At 40.0% G+C, this 16,844-nt stretch overlaps 1 protein-coding gene across 3 annotated transcripts in view; it reads right to left on the reverse strand.

Moving 5' to 3' along the window:
• TNKS2 (tankyrase 2) overlaps window positions 1–16,579 on the reverse strand; it is a 64,025-nt gene extending 47,446 nt beyond the window's left edge. For all 3 annotated transcript variants that reach the window (XM_057530810.1, XM_057530811.1, XM_057530809.1), the window contains exons 1-3: window positions 16,079–16,579; window positions 3,522–3,746; window positions 1,238–1,333 (exon numbers count right to left, since the gene is read on the reverse strand). In XM_057530810.1, coding sequence (XP_057386793.1) covers window positions 1,238–1,333; window positions 3,522–3,746; window positions 16,079–16,277 — 520 coding nt within the window. In that variant the 5' untranslated portion in view covers window positions 16,278–16,579. The remainder of the gene's footprint in view (window positions 1–1,237; window positions 1,334–3,521; window positions 3,747–16,078) is intronic.
• Between the last annotated feature and the right edge of the window lie 265 nt (window positions 16,580–16,844).

Here is a 16,844-nt window from a genome sequence, read left to right on the forward strand (position 1 = left end):
GGTTCGAGCCCTGGTCCGGGAAGATCCCACATGCCACGGAGCAACTAAGCCCGTGCGCCACAACTACTGAGCCTGCTCTCTAGACCCTGAGAGCCACAACTACTGAAGCCCGCGTGCCTAGAGCCCACACTCTGCAACAAGAGAAGCCACCGCAATGAGAAGCCCATGTACTGCAACGAAGAGTAGCCACTGCTCGCTGTAACCAAAGAAAACCCCGCACGCAGCAATGAAGATCCAACGCAGCCAAAAATAAATAAATAAAATTAAAAAAAAAAAAATATATATATATACACAAAAACAGGACTAAATAAACCCCTTATGCCTATAGCCTTTATATTTACAAATGAATACAGGCAAAAACTTTAAAATCGATACAATTTAAATTAACATAATTAAGTGTTTATTTGCTTAAACAAAATCCTAACTGGTGTCCACAATATGAATTGTATATTGATTGCTGTGCAAGGCTTCTTTTGAGCCCCAAGATTTTTAAAAAAGGTAAAAATAGGGAATAGCGTGGAATACGGAAGGAGGAAATGAACACTGAATTGTTGGTTACAATAGCTCATTTTTCTAGAACTCTTTTGGGGGACTAGTCTAAATTTTCTCAGTAATACCAGAAGAAATATCACAAAGCCCAAGCACAAAAGCTCACAGCAGAGCCCCTCAAGCTCTTGACTATTAGACATAATTCTAATGGTGATCACACGGTAGATAAGAATCCAAAAAAAAATAATATGGCAGAGAGTTGCTTCAGAGGAAATACTCTGATAAGGGAGAAAATATGTGAAGTAGATACTACCACTCAAAAAAGCCTGACAGTCTAAAATAAACCTAAACCTAGGGACCACAGCCTTATATATCTTAATATGTTCCAAGCACATGAATATGTTCCAGTAGAACACAATAACTGTCACTCTTCATGGTACTGAAATTGATGTGCCCAGAATCCTCTGTTTAGAAAAGCAAGAGAATGATTACTAACACACAATTATCTACCACCCCTGCCCCCAATAAGGCAGGAATCACAAATTTAAAAGCTCATTAAAAAAAAACAAAACAAAACTTTACCTTCCTTAGACAAGAATCAAATGTCAACTGTTCAGATGCAAAAAAGAATAGCAACTGAACTGATACTATTAAAAAAATCTCATTGAGTTCATTAACTGACTGTCTACCTAGCAAGCTCCTTCTTTATATTCTTCCCAGAATACCCAAAGAGAGTATGTAGACTTACCAGTCAGCACTGCTTTGGCGGACGGGTCTGCTAAATCCAATGCTGTCCTTCCATCTGTATTTCGAATGGTTGGCTCAGCTCCATGCTGTAACAGCACTGAAAAATAGCAACACTACCTTTCAAGATGGTAATTGTGACAATTTGATTTTAATAAATCATTTTCTCAAAAATTCTGGTCCAGAAGTCTCAAAGTAATTTAAAGACTTTTTATATCCTGATAGTATGGTAAATGTTATATTTTAAAGATAAGAATATATAAAATATTCCATTATTTAATGTATTAGACACATTTATCTCCCCTAAGCTCAATGTCAGATTTTCCTTTGCTAAACAAGTGACTAAGGACAGATAAAGAACTAAAAGGCAAGTTTACTTGAAAGCTTGTTTTCTGTTTTCTCATACCAAATAAACACTGCCTAGAAAGATTACTCTATAATAACAAAAATGAAATTTCTAAAGCTGTGACTAGCCCAGGAATAGGGATCTGTGGGATTAAAAAAAAAAAAAGAAAGAAAAAGAAAAAACCACTCTGTAGAGTTAACAAACCCCCAATCAAAACTGCTACATTACAACCCAAAAAGCATAAAAAGACTTGTGCTATACTCTGTCCATACTGTTATTTGGTTACATAAAGATATTCCATCACACTCTATAAATAGGGAGCTGGGGAATGACAGGCAAATACATGCAGAAAGGGAAGCTCAGCTCCTGTTCCTTTATAGGGTTAATGTTCATTCCACTGTACTCCTATCTCTAACAGTGATGTCCAATAGAAATAAAATGTGAGCCACATATGTAATTTAAAATTTTCTAGCAGCCAGATTATAAAAATAAAAAAGAAACAGGTTAATTTTAACATATTTTATTTAATCCAATATACCCCAAATATTGTCATTTCAATATTTACATTTATATTGTAAGCAATATAAAATTTAGATATTTTGCATTCCTTTTCTTTGTACTAATCTTTGAAATCTGGTATGTGTTTTCCCCTTACAGTACATCACAATTTGAACTAGCCACACTACAAGCCTTCAACTACCATACTGGACAGTGCAGATCTATAACTATATTTGGAAAACTCTACATTATTAAAGCTAATTATTTATATGCCTGAAACTCAGGTACCCGAAAAGGATTCTGAGCAGAGGGCAGATAACACAAAGGACAAAAACAATCAAAAAAAGATAACACACAGGAAAGGAGAACTGGACAGAGGTTACTAGGTAATCCTTTTCTTATCTTTATAAATTACCTAACCTAATTTAAACTAAGCTCATGACTTCAGTATAAAGTGATTTGGGTTGGTGGAGGGGGTGGGAGAGAGAGAAAGAACAATTTAAGTCTAGCATAGAGCCCCTAGACTTTTCCTAGTGCACAGAACTGGTTTTCTATCTGTCTCAAGGATTTCCAGTGTCCCTGTTTTGCATCAGGAAATAGAGGTAAGGTAGCAGTCCAAAATCTCTGACTCTGTTAAGCTCAGAAAAGTCAATACCGGGTTAATGACAATTCTCAAATAAGCAGCCTTCTCACGTATAATTTTCTGTCAGTGATCAATCTGTTAGGCAAATCCTATTTCATTCATTAAAGTATCCTAAATGACTGACAGTTTTTCCTTCAAATGCTTCTTTACTTATCCTGCCATTTCTACTCTCCTACAACCACCCTAGAGTTCATGCCTTCATCATTTCTCATCTGCATTATTCTATAGCTTCCTAGCTAGTCTCCCTAATGCCATCCCTTCTACTCAGTCCTCTACCAGATCACTCTTTCTAAAATATATTGCTCTCACCACACTGTCCCCTCCTTAAAAGTTATCAGTGATTCCAAACTATCTACATAACAATATCAAGCTCCTTACCCTGGCATCCAAAGCTCCTTATAAAGAAGTCACTACCTACCTTTCTGACCTTTCTCCCCAGTACTTCCTGGGAAGACTCCGGAAGGAGTGACTCAACTCCAGCCCAGTCACTGCACTCATTATCCTCTAACACTCTGTTCACTTCCACCATGCCTTCATCTGGTTCTTTGTGTGTGTTATTCCCAAGAGAATCCATATTTCTAGAGAAGAGAAATTCTGTACTACTCTATTCTCTAAGATATTTAAGCTCAGTACCACATACAAAAAGACACTCAGTAAACAGTGGTTGGATTAATCACGAAATGTTCTTAAATATTTAAATTCAGCCTGGCAGAATTTGATCACATTAACAGATGAATTCAATTAAGATTCAGAATAGTTACAAACTATTTCAGAAAAATTCTGGAATGTAAACAGTCTTACCAATGCAAACATCAATCTTTCCTTTAATTGCAGCTTCATGGAGAGGAGTATAATTCCAATTATCACGAGCATTTGGGTCTGCACCATGTCGCAAGAGGAGATTGACTACTTCAGCATGACCAAAAGAGCATGCATTATGAAGAGGAATAAGCCCCCCATCATCACGTGCTTGGACATTTGCACCATTCTGAAGCAAATATTCAACTACATCTTTCCGTCCGAAACCTAGAAGAAAACAAATTATACACATTTAAGTTCTCCAAAGGAAATATATCAAATTAGAATCAATAAGTATAAGCCATGCTAAAATGTTTCTGGATGCAAAACAGTAACAGATTCAAGAATTCATTGATGAAATATATCACTAACTAATCTTAATGAGAAGGTCAAAGGGTCTCTTCAATGCATTAGGTAGTACTACTACTAACTTCAGAGGAAGGTTATGAAATTAGTGACTGAAAGCCCAAAGTTCAAACATTTCCCACTCTACAATAGCATTCCTAATTGCAAATAACGAGTTCTGCATATTTTGTGTGCAGACATTTTCAAGTATTCAAAGTATATATTAACCAACTCTTGCTAGAATCCCTTTCCCACATGTATCTCATAAAATGTTTCTATTGAACTGGGGGACTATAAGACAGCAACAAAAATGTTTGTATTTGTCTATGTAGTGAAGATAGAGAGAGGTGATACTAGGCAGAAGTGTGATATGAGGTGTCTTCAAAGGAGCCCCTACTTTGCCACTTGCACAACACAAGCAACTTCTGCCTAGGCAGGAGGCCTTCTTTAGAAACCCATGTCCCACAGTTCTGCTGCAACTGCCCCCATAAGGAAAAAAACCAAAAAAGTCTGACAACTCATTTATACTGGTTAATAGATTTAGTACCAATGAGTTTCAATCTTTTACCATTCCCACATAACAGCACCTAAAATCTTCTTACAGGTAATAGTGAAAAGAAAAGGATTTCAGGCATATGTTAAAGCAGATGGGGAGATATACCTGTGTATTGGGAGAGAGAGAAAAGACCTTTACATTCATCTGAAATTTTATCAGAATATTCTTAAAACCAGCAAGCCTGAATGTAGTCCTTCTAAGAAGACCAGAGTGGAGTTGAATGAGAAAGCAACGACATACAATCTTTCCAAGGTGTATGTCTGAGGCTGGCCTGGCTGCAACTGAGGGAAGAGTTAGATGACTGAAGAGATTAACTGTTTTGTTTTGTTTTGTCTAAATATTCTAAGCTCTATGTCACAGAGGTGGGTGTCTTTGATACTCCCTATTCTCGATCTTTGATTCTCCCTACCCTCAAAGAGTTTACAATTTAGGATGTGGAGAAACAGTAATCTCAATATGCTATAACTGTCATAAAAGAGGTAGATAGAAAATGCTACTAGAACTCAAAGAAGAGAATACCTAGGTGGGGGAAAGCAAAGAACAGGAAGGACTATCCCAAAGGAGAGTCCAGTGATGACATGTGAGCTGAAGGCTTACAGAAAAATGAAGGGATCATTAGGAAAATAAGAGAAGTGAGGTGAAGAGAAAAGAGATAGGGAGTGGGAAAAAGCTAAGCAAGGAGAGAGCACTGCAGTTGAAGCAGAAGAAATAAAATGTACACAGGCATCGAAGTGTGAAAGAGCTAATCATTCATAGTAGCCAGGACACAGAATGCCCAAGTAGGCAGAAGCCAGATGAGGAAGAACCTTACAAGCCACACTAAGGTGGTGTATGGATTTTGTCCTATAGACTAGTGTTTTTCAAGCTGCTTTCAGGCAATAGATTTAATGCAATTTTTTTTTGCCTTTAAAAAAATTGAGATATAATTGACATTTAAGGTTATATTAGTTTCAAGTGCACAACATAATGATTTGGTACTTGTATACACTGCAAAACGGACACCACAATACGTCTAGTTAACATCTATCACCACGCATAGTTAAAAATTTTTTTTCTTGTGATGAGAACTTTTAAGATCTATTCTCTTAGCAACTTTCAAATATATAATACAGTATTATTAACTATAGTCATCATGCTGTACATTTTATCCCCAGGACTTAATTTCACATAACATAATGCCCTCAAAGTCCATTCATGTTGCTGCAAATGTAAGATTTCATTCTTTTTTTTTTTTTTTTTTTTTACAGCTGAATTATATTCCATTGTGTATATACACCTCAGTTTCTTTATCCATTCATCCCTTGATAGACACTTAAGTTTTTTCCCATGTCTTGGCTATTGTAAATAATGCTGCAGTGGCACTATTTACAACAGCCAAGACATGGAAGCAACCTAAATGTCCATGGACAGATGAATGGATAAGACAAATACCATATGATATCACTTATATGTGGAATCTAAAATATGATACAAATGAACTTATTTATAAAACAGAAACAGACTCACAGACATAGAAAACAAGCTTATGGTTACCAAAGGGGAAATGGTGTGTGTGTGTGTGTGTGTGTGTGAGAGACAGATTAGGAGTTTGTGATTAGCAGATACAAACTACTACGTATAAAACAGATAAATAACAAGGTCCTACTGTATAGCACAGGGAACTTAATTCAATATGTTGTAATAAACACAATGGAAAAGAATATGAAAAAGAATCTATATACATATACACACACACACACACATATATAAAACTGAATCACTTTGCAATAACCAGAAACTAACACATTATAAATTAACTATACTTCAATTAAAAAAAAAGAAAGAAAAATAATGCTGCAGTGAACATGGGGGCGCACAAGCCTTTTTGAGTTAGCATTTTCTAATGTGATCCTATATAAAATTCCAATATGTGTCTTGTTCACTGCAAAAATACCCAATGCCTGGTACATAGCTGGCACTCATAAAGTTGCAAATTAACTGAATTCAGTTTAAAATAATACTATTCAGGTTGAATCTGCTGCCTTCTCCTTCACAAAGACCCAAAGGAAATTATCCCCCTATTCCAGAGGCATCGTGTAGAAACAGTATGAAAAATACTGCTATATAACACATCAATGGTCACTGAAGGACAAGCAAATACCTACTAATATACTGTATATTTTAAAACCCTGTTTTGCATCTTCCTTAAAAAAAAAAAAACTAATAACATGCTAGAAATCAACTCCTATCAGCACACATTTTATTGACTGCAAGTACCAAAATTTAACAAGTTCCTTTCTCATGAATAGTTAGGTTGTGTCTAATCTTTTGCTACTGCATACAATGTTGCCAGGAGTAATTAAAGACAGAAGAGAAAACTGACAGTATCTGGCAACTTCTTTTTTTTTTTTTTTTTTTTTTTATTTTCTGCATTTGCTTTATTTATTTTCGTATGTGTTGGGTCTTCGTTGCTTCACGGGCCTTCTCTAGTTGCGGCGAGCGGGCTTCTCTTGTGGGATCTAGGCACGCGAGCTTAGTTGCTCTGCGGCATGTGGGATCCTCCCAGACCAGGGCTCAAACCCGTGTCCCCCTCATTGGCAGGTGGACTCCCAACCACTGCGCCACCAGGGAAGCCCTGGCAACTTCTTTAATTTGGGGAAAAGAGATGACTATCAGATGTCTGAGAAACAAAGTAAAACAGGATGTTTTGTGAGATAAGATTATTTGTTTTTGGAAATGCTTAGTTTCAGGAACAAATCCCCAGTAAGTAGAAGGTTCTGTGGATTTTGAACTAAGGAAATTAGTATGAGCTAGCAACTGACATTTTGAAGTCCTGACCATAAAGATGGTGTTTGAAGCCATGCAAGAAAATAAGTGAAGTTGACTAGAGAGCACTACTAATTTTCTGTTTTGTTGAAAGAAGTGTATTTTCTATCAAAGATCAATCCCTTCTCACCCTTACACTAAGGCCTTGCTCACCTTCTCAAGGTCTTCCCACTCACATCAGTCTCTCCCTCTCTACCAGATCATTCCCAGCAGTATGTAAACATGTTCTATATCTTCCATTTTATTAAAAACATTCTCCCTGAATTTACTTTTCCATTTCTCTGCTCCCTTGCATATTCAAACCTCTAAGGATTGTCACCAATTCTCTCATTTATTCTTCTCCCAAATCCATCTGGCTTCTTCCTTACAACTGCTTTCATCAAGGCCACTTACAATCTCCATGTTGCCAAACCCAAAAGACACATGTCTGTCCTCATCTGACTAGACCTCTCAGCAACATTGGACAACTGACTACTCCCTCCCTTGTGAAACATCTCTCCAAGTTTCCATGACATCACACATCCTGGGTTTTCCTTGTCTCATCTGTTCATTTAACAAATGATCAGGCAATATCAACCATGTAATGGACGCTTTTCTGGGTGCCTGGGACATACTAGTATACAAAACAGACCAAATCTCCGCCTTTGAGGAACTTCTATGGAGGTGGGGGAGATGAACAACAAATGCACAAAATGAGTACGTTAGAAGGTAATTAGAGGGAGACTTTCTTGGTGGTCCAGTGGTTAAAACGCCACGCTCCCAATGCAGGGGGCCCAGGTTCGACCCCTGGTCAGGGAACTAGAGCCTGCATGCTGCAACCAAAGATACCGTGTGCTGCAATGAAGATCTGGCGTAGCCAAATACATAAATAAATAAGTATTTTTTTTAAAAAGGTAATTAGAAAAAGAGTAGAATAAGAAGTGATCAGGGTGTGTGTATGGAGGGGGTCATAAAGTGGAACAGGGAGGTCATCACAGGCCTTACTGAGATGGTGACATTTGATCAAAGACCTGAAAGAGAGAGTGTTAGCCCTACTGACCAACAGTTAGAAGCCCAGAGTAAATGGAGCCAAGTGAGAAAGCGGTAGCATAGCAGGAGATGAGGTTAGAAGTAATGAGGACCAGCTAGAGAGGCTTGAGGACCACTGTAAGAACTGGCTTTTTTACTGTGGGGAAAAAGGGAGTGTCACTGCAGGGTTTTGAGCTGGTAAATTACATGATATGACTTATATTTGAAAAGTACCCTCTGGCTGTTGTGTTGAGACTAGATTTAAGGGGGTTTAGGATAGAAGTAGATGAGAGATTATGGTGGTTTGGACCATAATGTGGTGGAACTTGTCAGAATATTACGTAACAGATTCTGGGTACTCTGAAGGTAGACCCTGCACAGTTTGCTCACAGATTGGACGTGGGGTGAGGGTAAGAGTGAGGAGGTTAAGAGAGGGCGGGGGCGAGAGAGGAGTCATGGATGACTCCAAGGTTTTCGGACTAAGAACTGGAGTGGTGGAGTTGGCATCAACTCAGATGGGGAAGGCTGCAGACAAAATAGGTTCATGGCAAAAGATGAGGAATTCAAGTTTTGGACATGTCCTACTTCCCTGGGGGTTTCTTGCTTATTCCACCCAATTTTTAATGCCAGGATTCCTCAAGACTCAGTTCTCTACCCTCTTTTCCCTCTTAGATGATCACATCTTCTCCTATGGCTTTAAGCACCACATAGATACACAACCCGCAAATTTAAATCTCCGGTCTAGACTTTTCACCTGAATTCCAGACTGTTTACTGGACATATCTCCACCTCGGTATTTCAAAGGCATCTCAGATTCAACATGTTCCCTAACTTCTCTTCATTCCACCGACACTGCCCCAACCCACTGTCTCCAGCCTGAACTATTGCAAAAGTCTCCTTAATTGGGCCTCTCATTTCTACCCTGTCCCCAGAGATATTTTAAAGACAATCATCATATCATACCCCTGTTTAAAATAGTTCACTGGCTTCCCACTGCTGCTTAGAATAAAATTCAATCACACTCCCGCGGCCTACAAGGTCTGCTGCATGAACTGGCCGTTACCGCCTTCTCAAACTTCATTTCATACCACTCTTCCCTTTCTGAGCTGTGATCCAGCTTTCTTGCAGTTCATCAAGTATGCCAACCTTACTTCAGTGGTACATGCTGCCTGTCTGCTTGGACTCCTCCCTTGCTCTTTGCATCCCTCATTTCTACTCATTGTCTAATCTGTTTAAATGTCTCCACCTTAAGAAGGCCATCCCTGAGCATTCTACCTACAGCAGACCATTCTGCACACCCACATTCAATTCAGTTGGTTTTCCCCTCTCCTTCACTAGAATGCAAACTTCAGAAAAAAACACAGGAGTTTCTGTCTTTGTTGTTCACAGCAGTATCCGCTGGCACTTATTAAAAACTTGTAATTACTGTTTGGTACTTATCTCCTGGACTCTCAAGTTCCGTAAAAGGAGGATCAATGTCTATCTTAGTTCATCATTACTTCCCCAGTGTCCTCCACACTGCATGGCACATGGCAATTTGTTGATATTTGCTGAATTAATATATCACGGTATGAGAAAAGGAGACTGAGAAATAAAACTAAGAAAGAATCGCACTGCAGAAGCCACGAGGGAAAATTTCAAGGAGGGAAAGGCCAAATCTGCTGCCACTATGCTCTGGCCTGAATCTTCCTTACCACAGCCTGGGTACTGTTGATCACACTGTCCTCCCAAGTGAGCCACCCACAGCTGCCCCAGTCAATGGCTCTGCTATCCCAGCCACGCAGCACCCACCTGGAAGAAAAGCTTTTAAAAAAGACTTAGGTTGGAGAGTAAGAGAAAAGGAATCAAAATAAAGAAAAATTAGTAAAGGTACCTCTTTCTTTGGAGAGTTACTTGATGTACCCAAGCACTTTGAGAAGGATCACTATTTCTTCAGTGGTAATCGACACATCTGTAGTGAAAATGGCGACTCACAGAGTAACTGCCCAAAAAAGGAGTGTGAGGTGGGCATAGAAATAGGTGTAGTAGAACATCTAGTTGTTACAACACGTAGTGTCAATTAGGAAGATATCTGTTCCAAAGGATCAGTGATCAAGCTGAAGAAAGGTCAAGTGTAGCCTTTTGTTAAAATACCATTGAGAAGAGAAGAGGGCTGCCTCAAACCAGAGTTGAAGAGAGAGAATCGATACTGATGTGTCTGACTAAACACTGAAACTGAAGTTCTAGCTAGGGAGGAGACACGGAGAGAAAGGGTTAAGGTGATTTTATCTACATAGTTACCAACAGTCCAAGACACAGATGACTTCTACTTCAATAACTGTATCAACATGATTTCCTAGCCGTTAAGAGGTCTGACACCCATCTGGAGACTGACTGACAGATCAGCATGTTTTCCAAGTCACAGTGTAAGGACTATACAATATGTGCGCAGAGGTCATGCTGCTATCCTGAGACAGTAGATAAGAGTCTGAGATTTTGAATGTTTGAAGCCACTTCTTGACATGAAAGGAATTATTTAGAGGGGGTCAGCAGGTAGCTATTTCAAATTTTAAAATCTTCTACTTTTGGAAGTTTGGTGAAACCTTAGCTTTAAATGGCTTCCCAATCTCTGAGGGCTAATTCCTGATAAAATCCCCATTCTTACAGTGTCAAGAATAGTTCAAAGCACTTCTGTTAAGTACTCATTTCTTGAAGAAAAAATAGTTTTGCAAGGTATATTCTGTTCATGCTCTCACTGACCACGTAAAACATGAATAGGCATATCCTTAGAGTCATGCCAATCTTCATATCCTAAGAATTTCTTTATAAAGGAATCAGAAGCCTACAGTTAGCACTCATGGCTGCTGAGGATACACTGTGGTTTATTTTATAATTATGGAATAGCACTCATCTTCAAACATGAAAATCCTGATGAAATCATACACTGAGTTTGAATCCACTATAAAGCACTGACAGTGAAACAAAACAGGCTTATTTTGAAAGTAAATTTGCTGATCAATAAACTGTGTTACTTAATGGCAGGCATTGTCCCCTGTTCATTTCTGTTTACTGGACAAGGCCAGTACCTGGTATATAGGAGGACTTGATAAACATTTGTTTGGTGCATGGCTAATACTTTGTTGGAACAGTAAGCAAACGACCTCCACAGAAAATATGAAGTTAATGATTTGTGATGACTAAGAAAAGTAGTCTATTCAATTTCTCTTCTGTCAAATTTCATTACAATCTAGACGCCATCAGTTTCAGCAGTCCCAGGAACTGTCTTGCCAACCATGACTATTGTTAACAGTATCATATTTTGCTGTTCTACTGGAAACATGCTTTCATCTGAATGGTTTCCAGAAAGCTGTGAAGCACTGCAAGTCACTACAGAGAAACCAACTTAGACTCTTAGGAAGTTTCACTGAGAGCCACCACCTCCCCCTTTTTACAGTCCAAAGGTGGAATGGGCCATTGATGATGCAGCTGGTCTAATATGAAATGACAGTGATGTCTTGCCAACCTAAAGGTAGGCTAGTGTCATGTAGGGCTTTGTCAGAAGGAAACATTCAGAAACAGAAAATGTCAAAAAATGCCATGAAACAGAGAAGGCTCCTGTGGCCTAGGAGATGGGAATGTATAATCAAGCAGCCTTCAGCTTGACTTACACAGCCAGGACTCTTGTCAGATTTTTTTAAGGGATATCATTTTATACTTCTCATTCACTATTAACTTTAGTTTACTAAGATCCAGAAAAAGTACTTCCCACGTATATTTCTTGAGAATGAGGAACACAAGGGAGAAGGTTTTGCCTAGCTCAACTTGGGACAAATAATCTGGTCAGAGTGGGAGAAACTTGGAAAAGGATGCCATGGCCTCTGGGGTGATGAAATTCTGACAACCTGAATGCGGAAATACTGCACAAGTACTCCAGACTGGTTGTTACTGAAGTCAACTGCCTACCTCTAAATCCATCAAGTGCTGAGGAAAAAGGTATAACTCAAGTCTTGATAATATACTGGGAGATGTGGTAAGTCAAAAAAAATTCTGAATTCTTAAATAGACTGGTTTTTATTTGATACTGTGGTTTTCTACTGATGCAGAATTTAATTATTATACACAGCAAAAACCAATCCTAGAAACAAAAGTCTATAATTCTAGCCCTAGGTAAGAAATGTGGGTACATTCTGCGCATCTCCCATAATTATGACGGTGACCTACAGCCAAAAGAAGGAAATGCTTTTGAAACATTATTGGATGTCTTCAATAGCACCATTTTGGGAAAGGATATCAATGGCAATCACAAAAGCTATTATATCTTTGGTAGCTGAGTTGTTAAAATCTTCAATTGGAAGAATCATTCCACTTTCTTATACCAGTCAGATTCTGACTTACTGGTCCAATTGCCTACCCTATACAGAAATCCTTTCTACAACATCTCCGAAAGATGCCAATCCAACCACTGTTTGGAGACTTCCAGCCAATCCCACAGTTTGAATAGATTGTTAAAGGCAGTCTGACTCCTTGTAACCTTTCACCTACTAGCCCCTAGTTTTGACTGCCAAGGCCAGAGGAGTCATATCCTCTCACTTTCTACTTGACTATCTTACACATATGTGAAGATAGCAACATTGTTTAACCTTAGTCTTCTTTCATCTCTAGAATAAGCAACTCTAGTTTTCATATCAGTTGCTTGTATAATAAGTTCCAGATGCTCTAGTTCCATTTCCCTCTTTCAGGGAAAAACAAACAAACAAACAAACAAAAAACCCCTCTTATATGCAATTCACATAATTGAATATAATAAAGTTAAGTCTGACTAGTCCAATGTATATGGCTGAGTAGCATACTACAAATACAGAACAGTAGCAACACACTACAAAAACAAAACAAATGTTACCTTGTTTAACTAGAACTCTAACAAGGCAAGTTCTTTCTAAACTTGTCATTCCCTAGCTACATACATATGTATCATCTCCTTTCCACCATCTCTATACCTGAATTCCTTGAACCTAATAAATTATTTTACGTATTTTTCTACTGAATGATACCTCTCTGCACACTCCGAAGAATATTTAAGATTCTCAAGCCAGGGAATTCTATTCCTCCCAGCCCAGTCCCCCGAGTTCTAAGATTCTTGAGAATACTGTGTATTTCTTTCTTTGGCTATGATGGACAACAAGATGACTTTCTCCCAAAGATTCTGTCCCTCTTCATTTTTCAGAAATAAGTTCAGAGAAGCAATCTCCTTTACTGAGATCTGCTGTTTTCTAGGGGATTATACTGTCAAGGATTTCAGATGCTATTGCTTTTAGCAAAATTAGAGCTGTAGCCTTCCTACCACCAACCTGCCTCTACAAGTTTTGTAATGTGTCACAAAAAACTCATTCATATCCTCTGTGTGTGTGTGGGGGGGGGGGATGTAGGTAGGGGGCTGGTGGCAGAGGGATTGAAGAGGGAACAATTTTTCTCATAAGAAGTGACTTCTTAAAGCATGCTTATCTAAGAAATGTAATCTAGACCAATAATAGGAGAAAAGTTCCTGTTTATGTTGATTACTTTTTTCATTTGATAGAAGAACTTAACTCCTCTAGGACTGGCAATTGATTATTCCTTTAATTGAACTAAATATTTTAGATGAAAAGACACACCAAATTTTTTCTAATCTTTTCTATCGTGATTCATTTTACTTTTCGTTCCTGTTCTTTGGAAATCCAAACAAAAGGACAAAATCATGTCTACCCTACCCCCAATAAAACCTCCAAGCTTTAATCGGCTTAAAAAAAAAATTTCCCTCCCATAGCTTACCCTATAATGTACAAACACAAGAAACTGCTTGGTCAGGCAGTTACAAAGTCCCACCTACACTGAGCTTCCAATAACTTGCTTACGTGCATATTAACATAACGAATAACTCACCACCTACGAAGAGTTTATAAAATATATTCTCCACATATTAAGAAAAATGCAGCTGGATGCACTTATTTAAAAATTAAGAAAACAGGTTCTCTCTCATTAATCTAATAATAATTTAGATTGAATTTACCTAGCTAATTAAAAAAAAGTTTCTAATACACCTGAGTTTAAATGCAGGGCTTTAAAGCTCTGATTTAATGCAGACTATTAGTAATTTTTATTTTATTACTTTCTTTTATACCTTGACTTCTTAAGCTTATAACCTGTACCTGATAATTTGGGTAAATTGTGAGAGGTAAGTTGGTTCCTAAAATAAGTTTTCCATTTCAGTCTAAACAAACCACATGAAATCTATGTAAAAAGTACTTTGCAATGTTGGGACAGAACTCAGGGTGGGATGGTTGAGAGGAAAAAGGTCAATAAGAAGCTAATCCATAATCTTAAGCCTCTAAATATTACTATTTTCAGATATGAACTCATTAATGCAACAAATTCTTGAAAGGTAGCAACTAAGATCTTCTTTGGTTATTTTTATCCCACAGATCAAGTGAACAGAATATAAGTAACACTACTCCTTGGATTACATATCGTTGGTTATGACGGTTTGCCAAATCAGTTATTTAAATGCTTTTACACGGACAAGCAGGACAATCCAAATTAGCTGAGGACAGGCAGCACTGATCATCAAAAATTTTAGGCAAAATGGCTAAACAGAAGATTAGACTTTGGTATTCTTCACCCTTCCCTTTCTGCTGCCCACAGGCTGTTTCTAGTTCTCCCACCGACGGTCCCCCAAACCTTCTCCCTTAAAAGGCTCCTCAATGGGAACCCAACAAATTTGTAATTGATGGAGAAAGCATACCTCCCAGTAGTATTTACATTTTAAAACAGGTACAGGTTAAAACAAACAAATCTCCCATGGGTAGAAAGTGTAAAAGCAATGTCTGTGAACAAGGAAATCTTTCTTATGCCCCTCTGCTCATCATTCCTACTCCAAAAAAACCAGAGTGCTTTAAAACATACTCTTCTGCTTTTGCAAAAAATTATTTTAAACAATCATGTAATGCACGAAGTGAAAAACCAGCATTATCGGAAGTATGAGACTCTATTCCCACTCTCAATTGCGCATGGCTCACTTGATACAGGTAATCACGATCCTTCCTCAAAGTGAAAAGTATAAATGCTTTATAGAAATAAGATGTAAATTAAAAAAAAAAACGTAATTCAAACGATCTAAATCTCAGAATGAGGCGAGGTTAGCCCCAATTCAAATTCTAGATACAAGCCAGAGTACCTGCACCATCTTTCCTCGCATTCTACTACTTTCCACCCCGATTTGTAGGAGTCTGGCAGAGATTACCCGCCCGCACACAACCCAAGTCAGGTATCAATTCTCCCAAACTTGACTCTTTCCAGTTCTAGTCTCCAGAAAACTTGCTAATGACTGCTACCCAGGTAAACCTACTAACGCTAATGTGTCAATGATCAATTAAGCTGCTGCTCCTAAATCACATCCCTGCATTTTACAAAAGCATTAAGAACGTAACCCAAAGGCTTTTTAAGAGTTATAGTGGAACGTGCAAGAACGATAGATTTTGGAGATAACTGGCCTTTAACTCACAAGGCCTACTACCTCCCTACTCTTTCTAGTATGTAGAGGCCTTTTAGGGTAGTAAGACCGGAAGTTGGTACAGGTATTGTCGATACAAAACAAAGCAAAAAAGCCCAAACAAACAAAAAAACCCACAGCTTCCAGTGAGTGCGGCACATTTGCCCCCTAGTCCCCTAGGGGACTCCTCAGTCCCCACTAGACGAGATCGAGATGACCAGGACCGGAATCCTAGGGGGGAAGGCCGGGGGCAGAGGAGCACTGTGTCTGGTTTCGGGCCTGCGAGCCGGGGTGCGCAGGTGGGGTCTGGGGGAGAGGCGAGGCGGCGCTGGCCCCGGTTACCTGCGGCGAAGTGGAGCGGGGTGGACTTCCTCCCCGCCGTGTCGCGGCTGTTCACCTTCTCTGGCGTCACCAGCCTCTTGACTCGCTCCACGTCCCCGTTGCGGCACGCCTCGAACAGCTCCCGAGCGGCCGGTTCCACGGCCTCGGCCGCCGCGCCCGCGCAGGCCGCGCCCCCGCCAGCGCAGCGGCGGCCCGACATGATCCTGGCCGCCGCCGCCGCCAGCAGCAGCGCCAGCAACGGCAGCAGGAGCCCCGGCCCCGCGAGCAGGAGGGCGAGGCCCCCGGGAGGAGAAGCGCTCAGGGCCCGGGCCGCTCGGATTCCTGCTGTCACCGGGCTCGGCGCAGTCCCATGGCCGCGCCGCCGCGCGCCCCTCGCTCGGCCTCGCGACCCCGGCTGCCCCGCGGCGGCGGCGGAGGCAACGCGAACCCGCCTTTCGACCCCCGAAGCGACGCGGAGGCGGAAGCTGGCAAGGCCCCTCCTGCCAGCTCCTCTGAGCCCTGGGAGCGCACGTGACGTCACGCTGCGCGTGCGCAGTGGTCGTAGAGGGCCGGGCAGGTTTCGGCGAGCGGGGCGGCGCGGAGGGGTTTGTGGGAAATGTGAGGCGAGAGCCTCCAGCTTTGGGAGGAGAGGGGGGCTTCGTCCCACCGCCATCTTTGTGGTGGGTTTTGCTGAAGTCGAGCGGCTCTGCTTATCGTCTTTCTTAAAGAACGGATTTCCTGATCTGAATTTCATTATTACACTGAAAAGAACTCTTGAAAGTTTTTC

Source organism: Balaenoptera acutorostrata, chromosome 16 (genome assembly GCF_949987535.1).
Source record: "Balaenoptera acutorostrata chromosome 16, mBalAcu1.1, whole genome shotgun sequence".
Lineage (NCBI taxonomy): Eukaryota > Metazoa > Chordata > Mammalia > Artiodactyla > Balaenopteridae > Balaenoptera > Balaenoptera acutorostrata.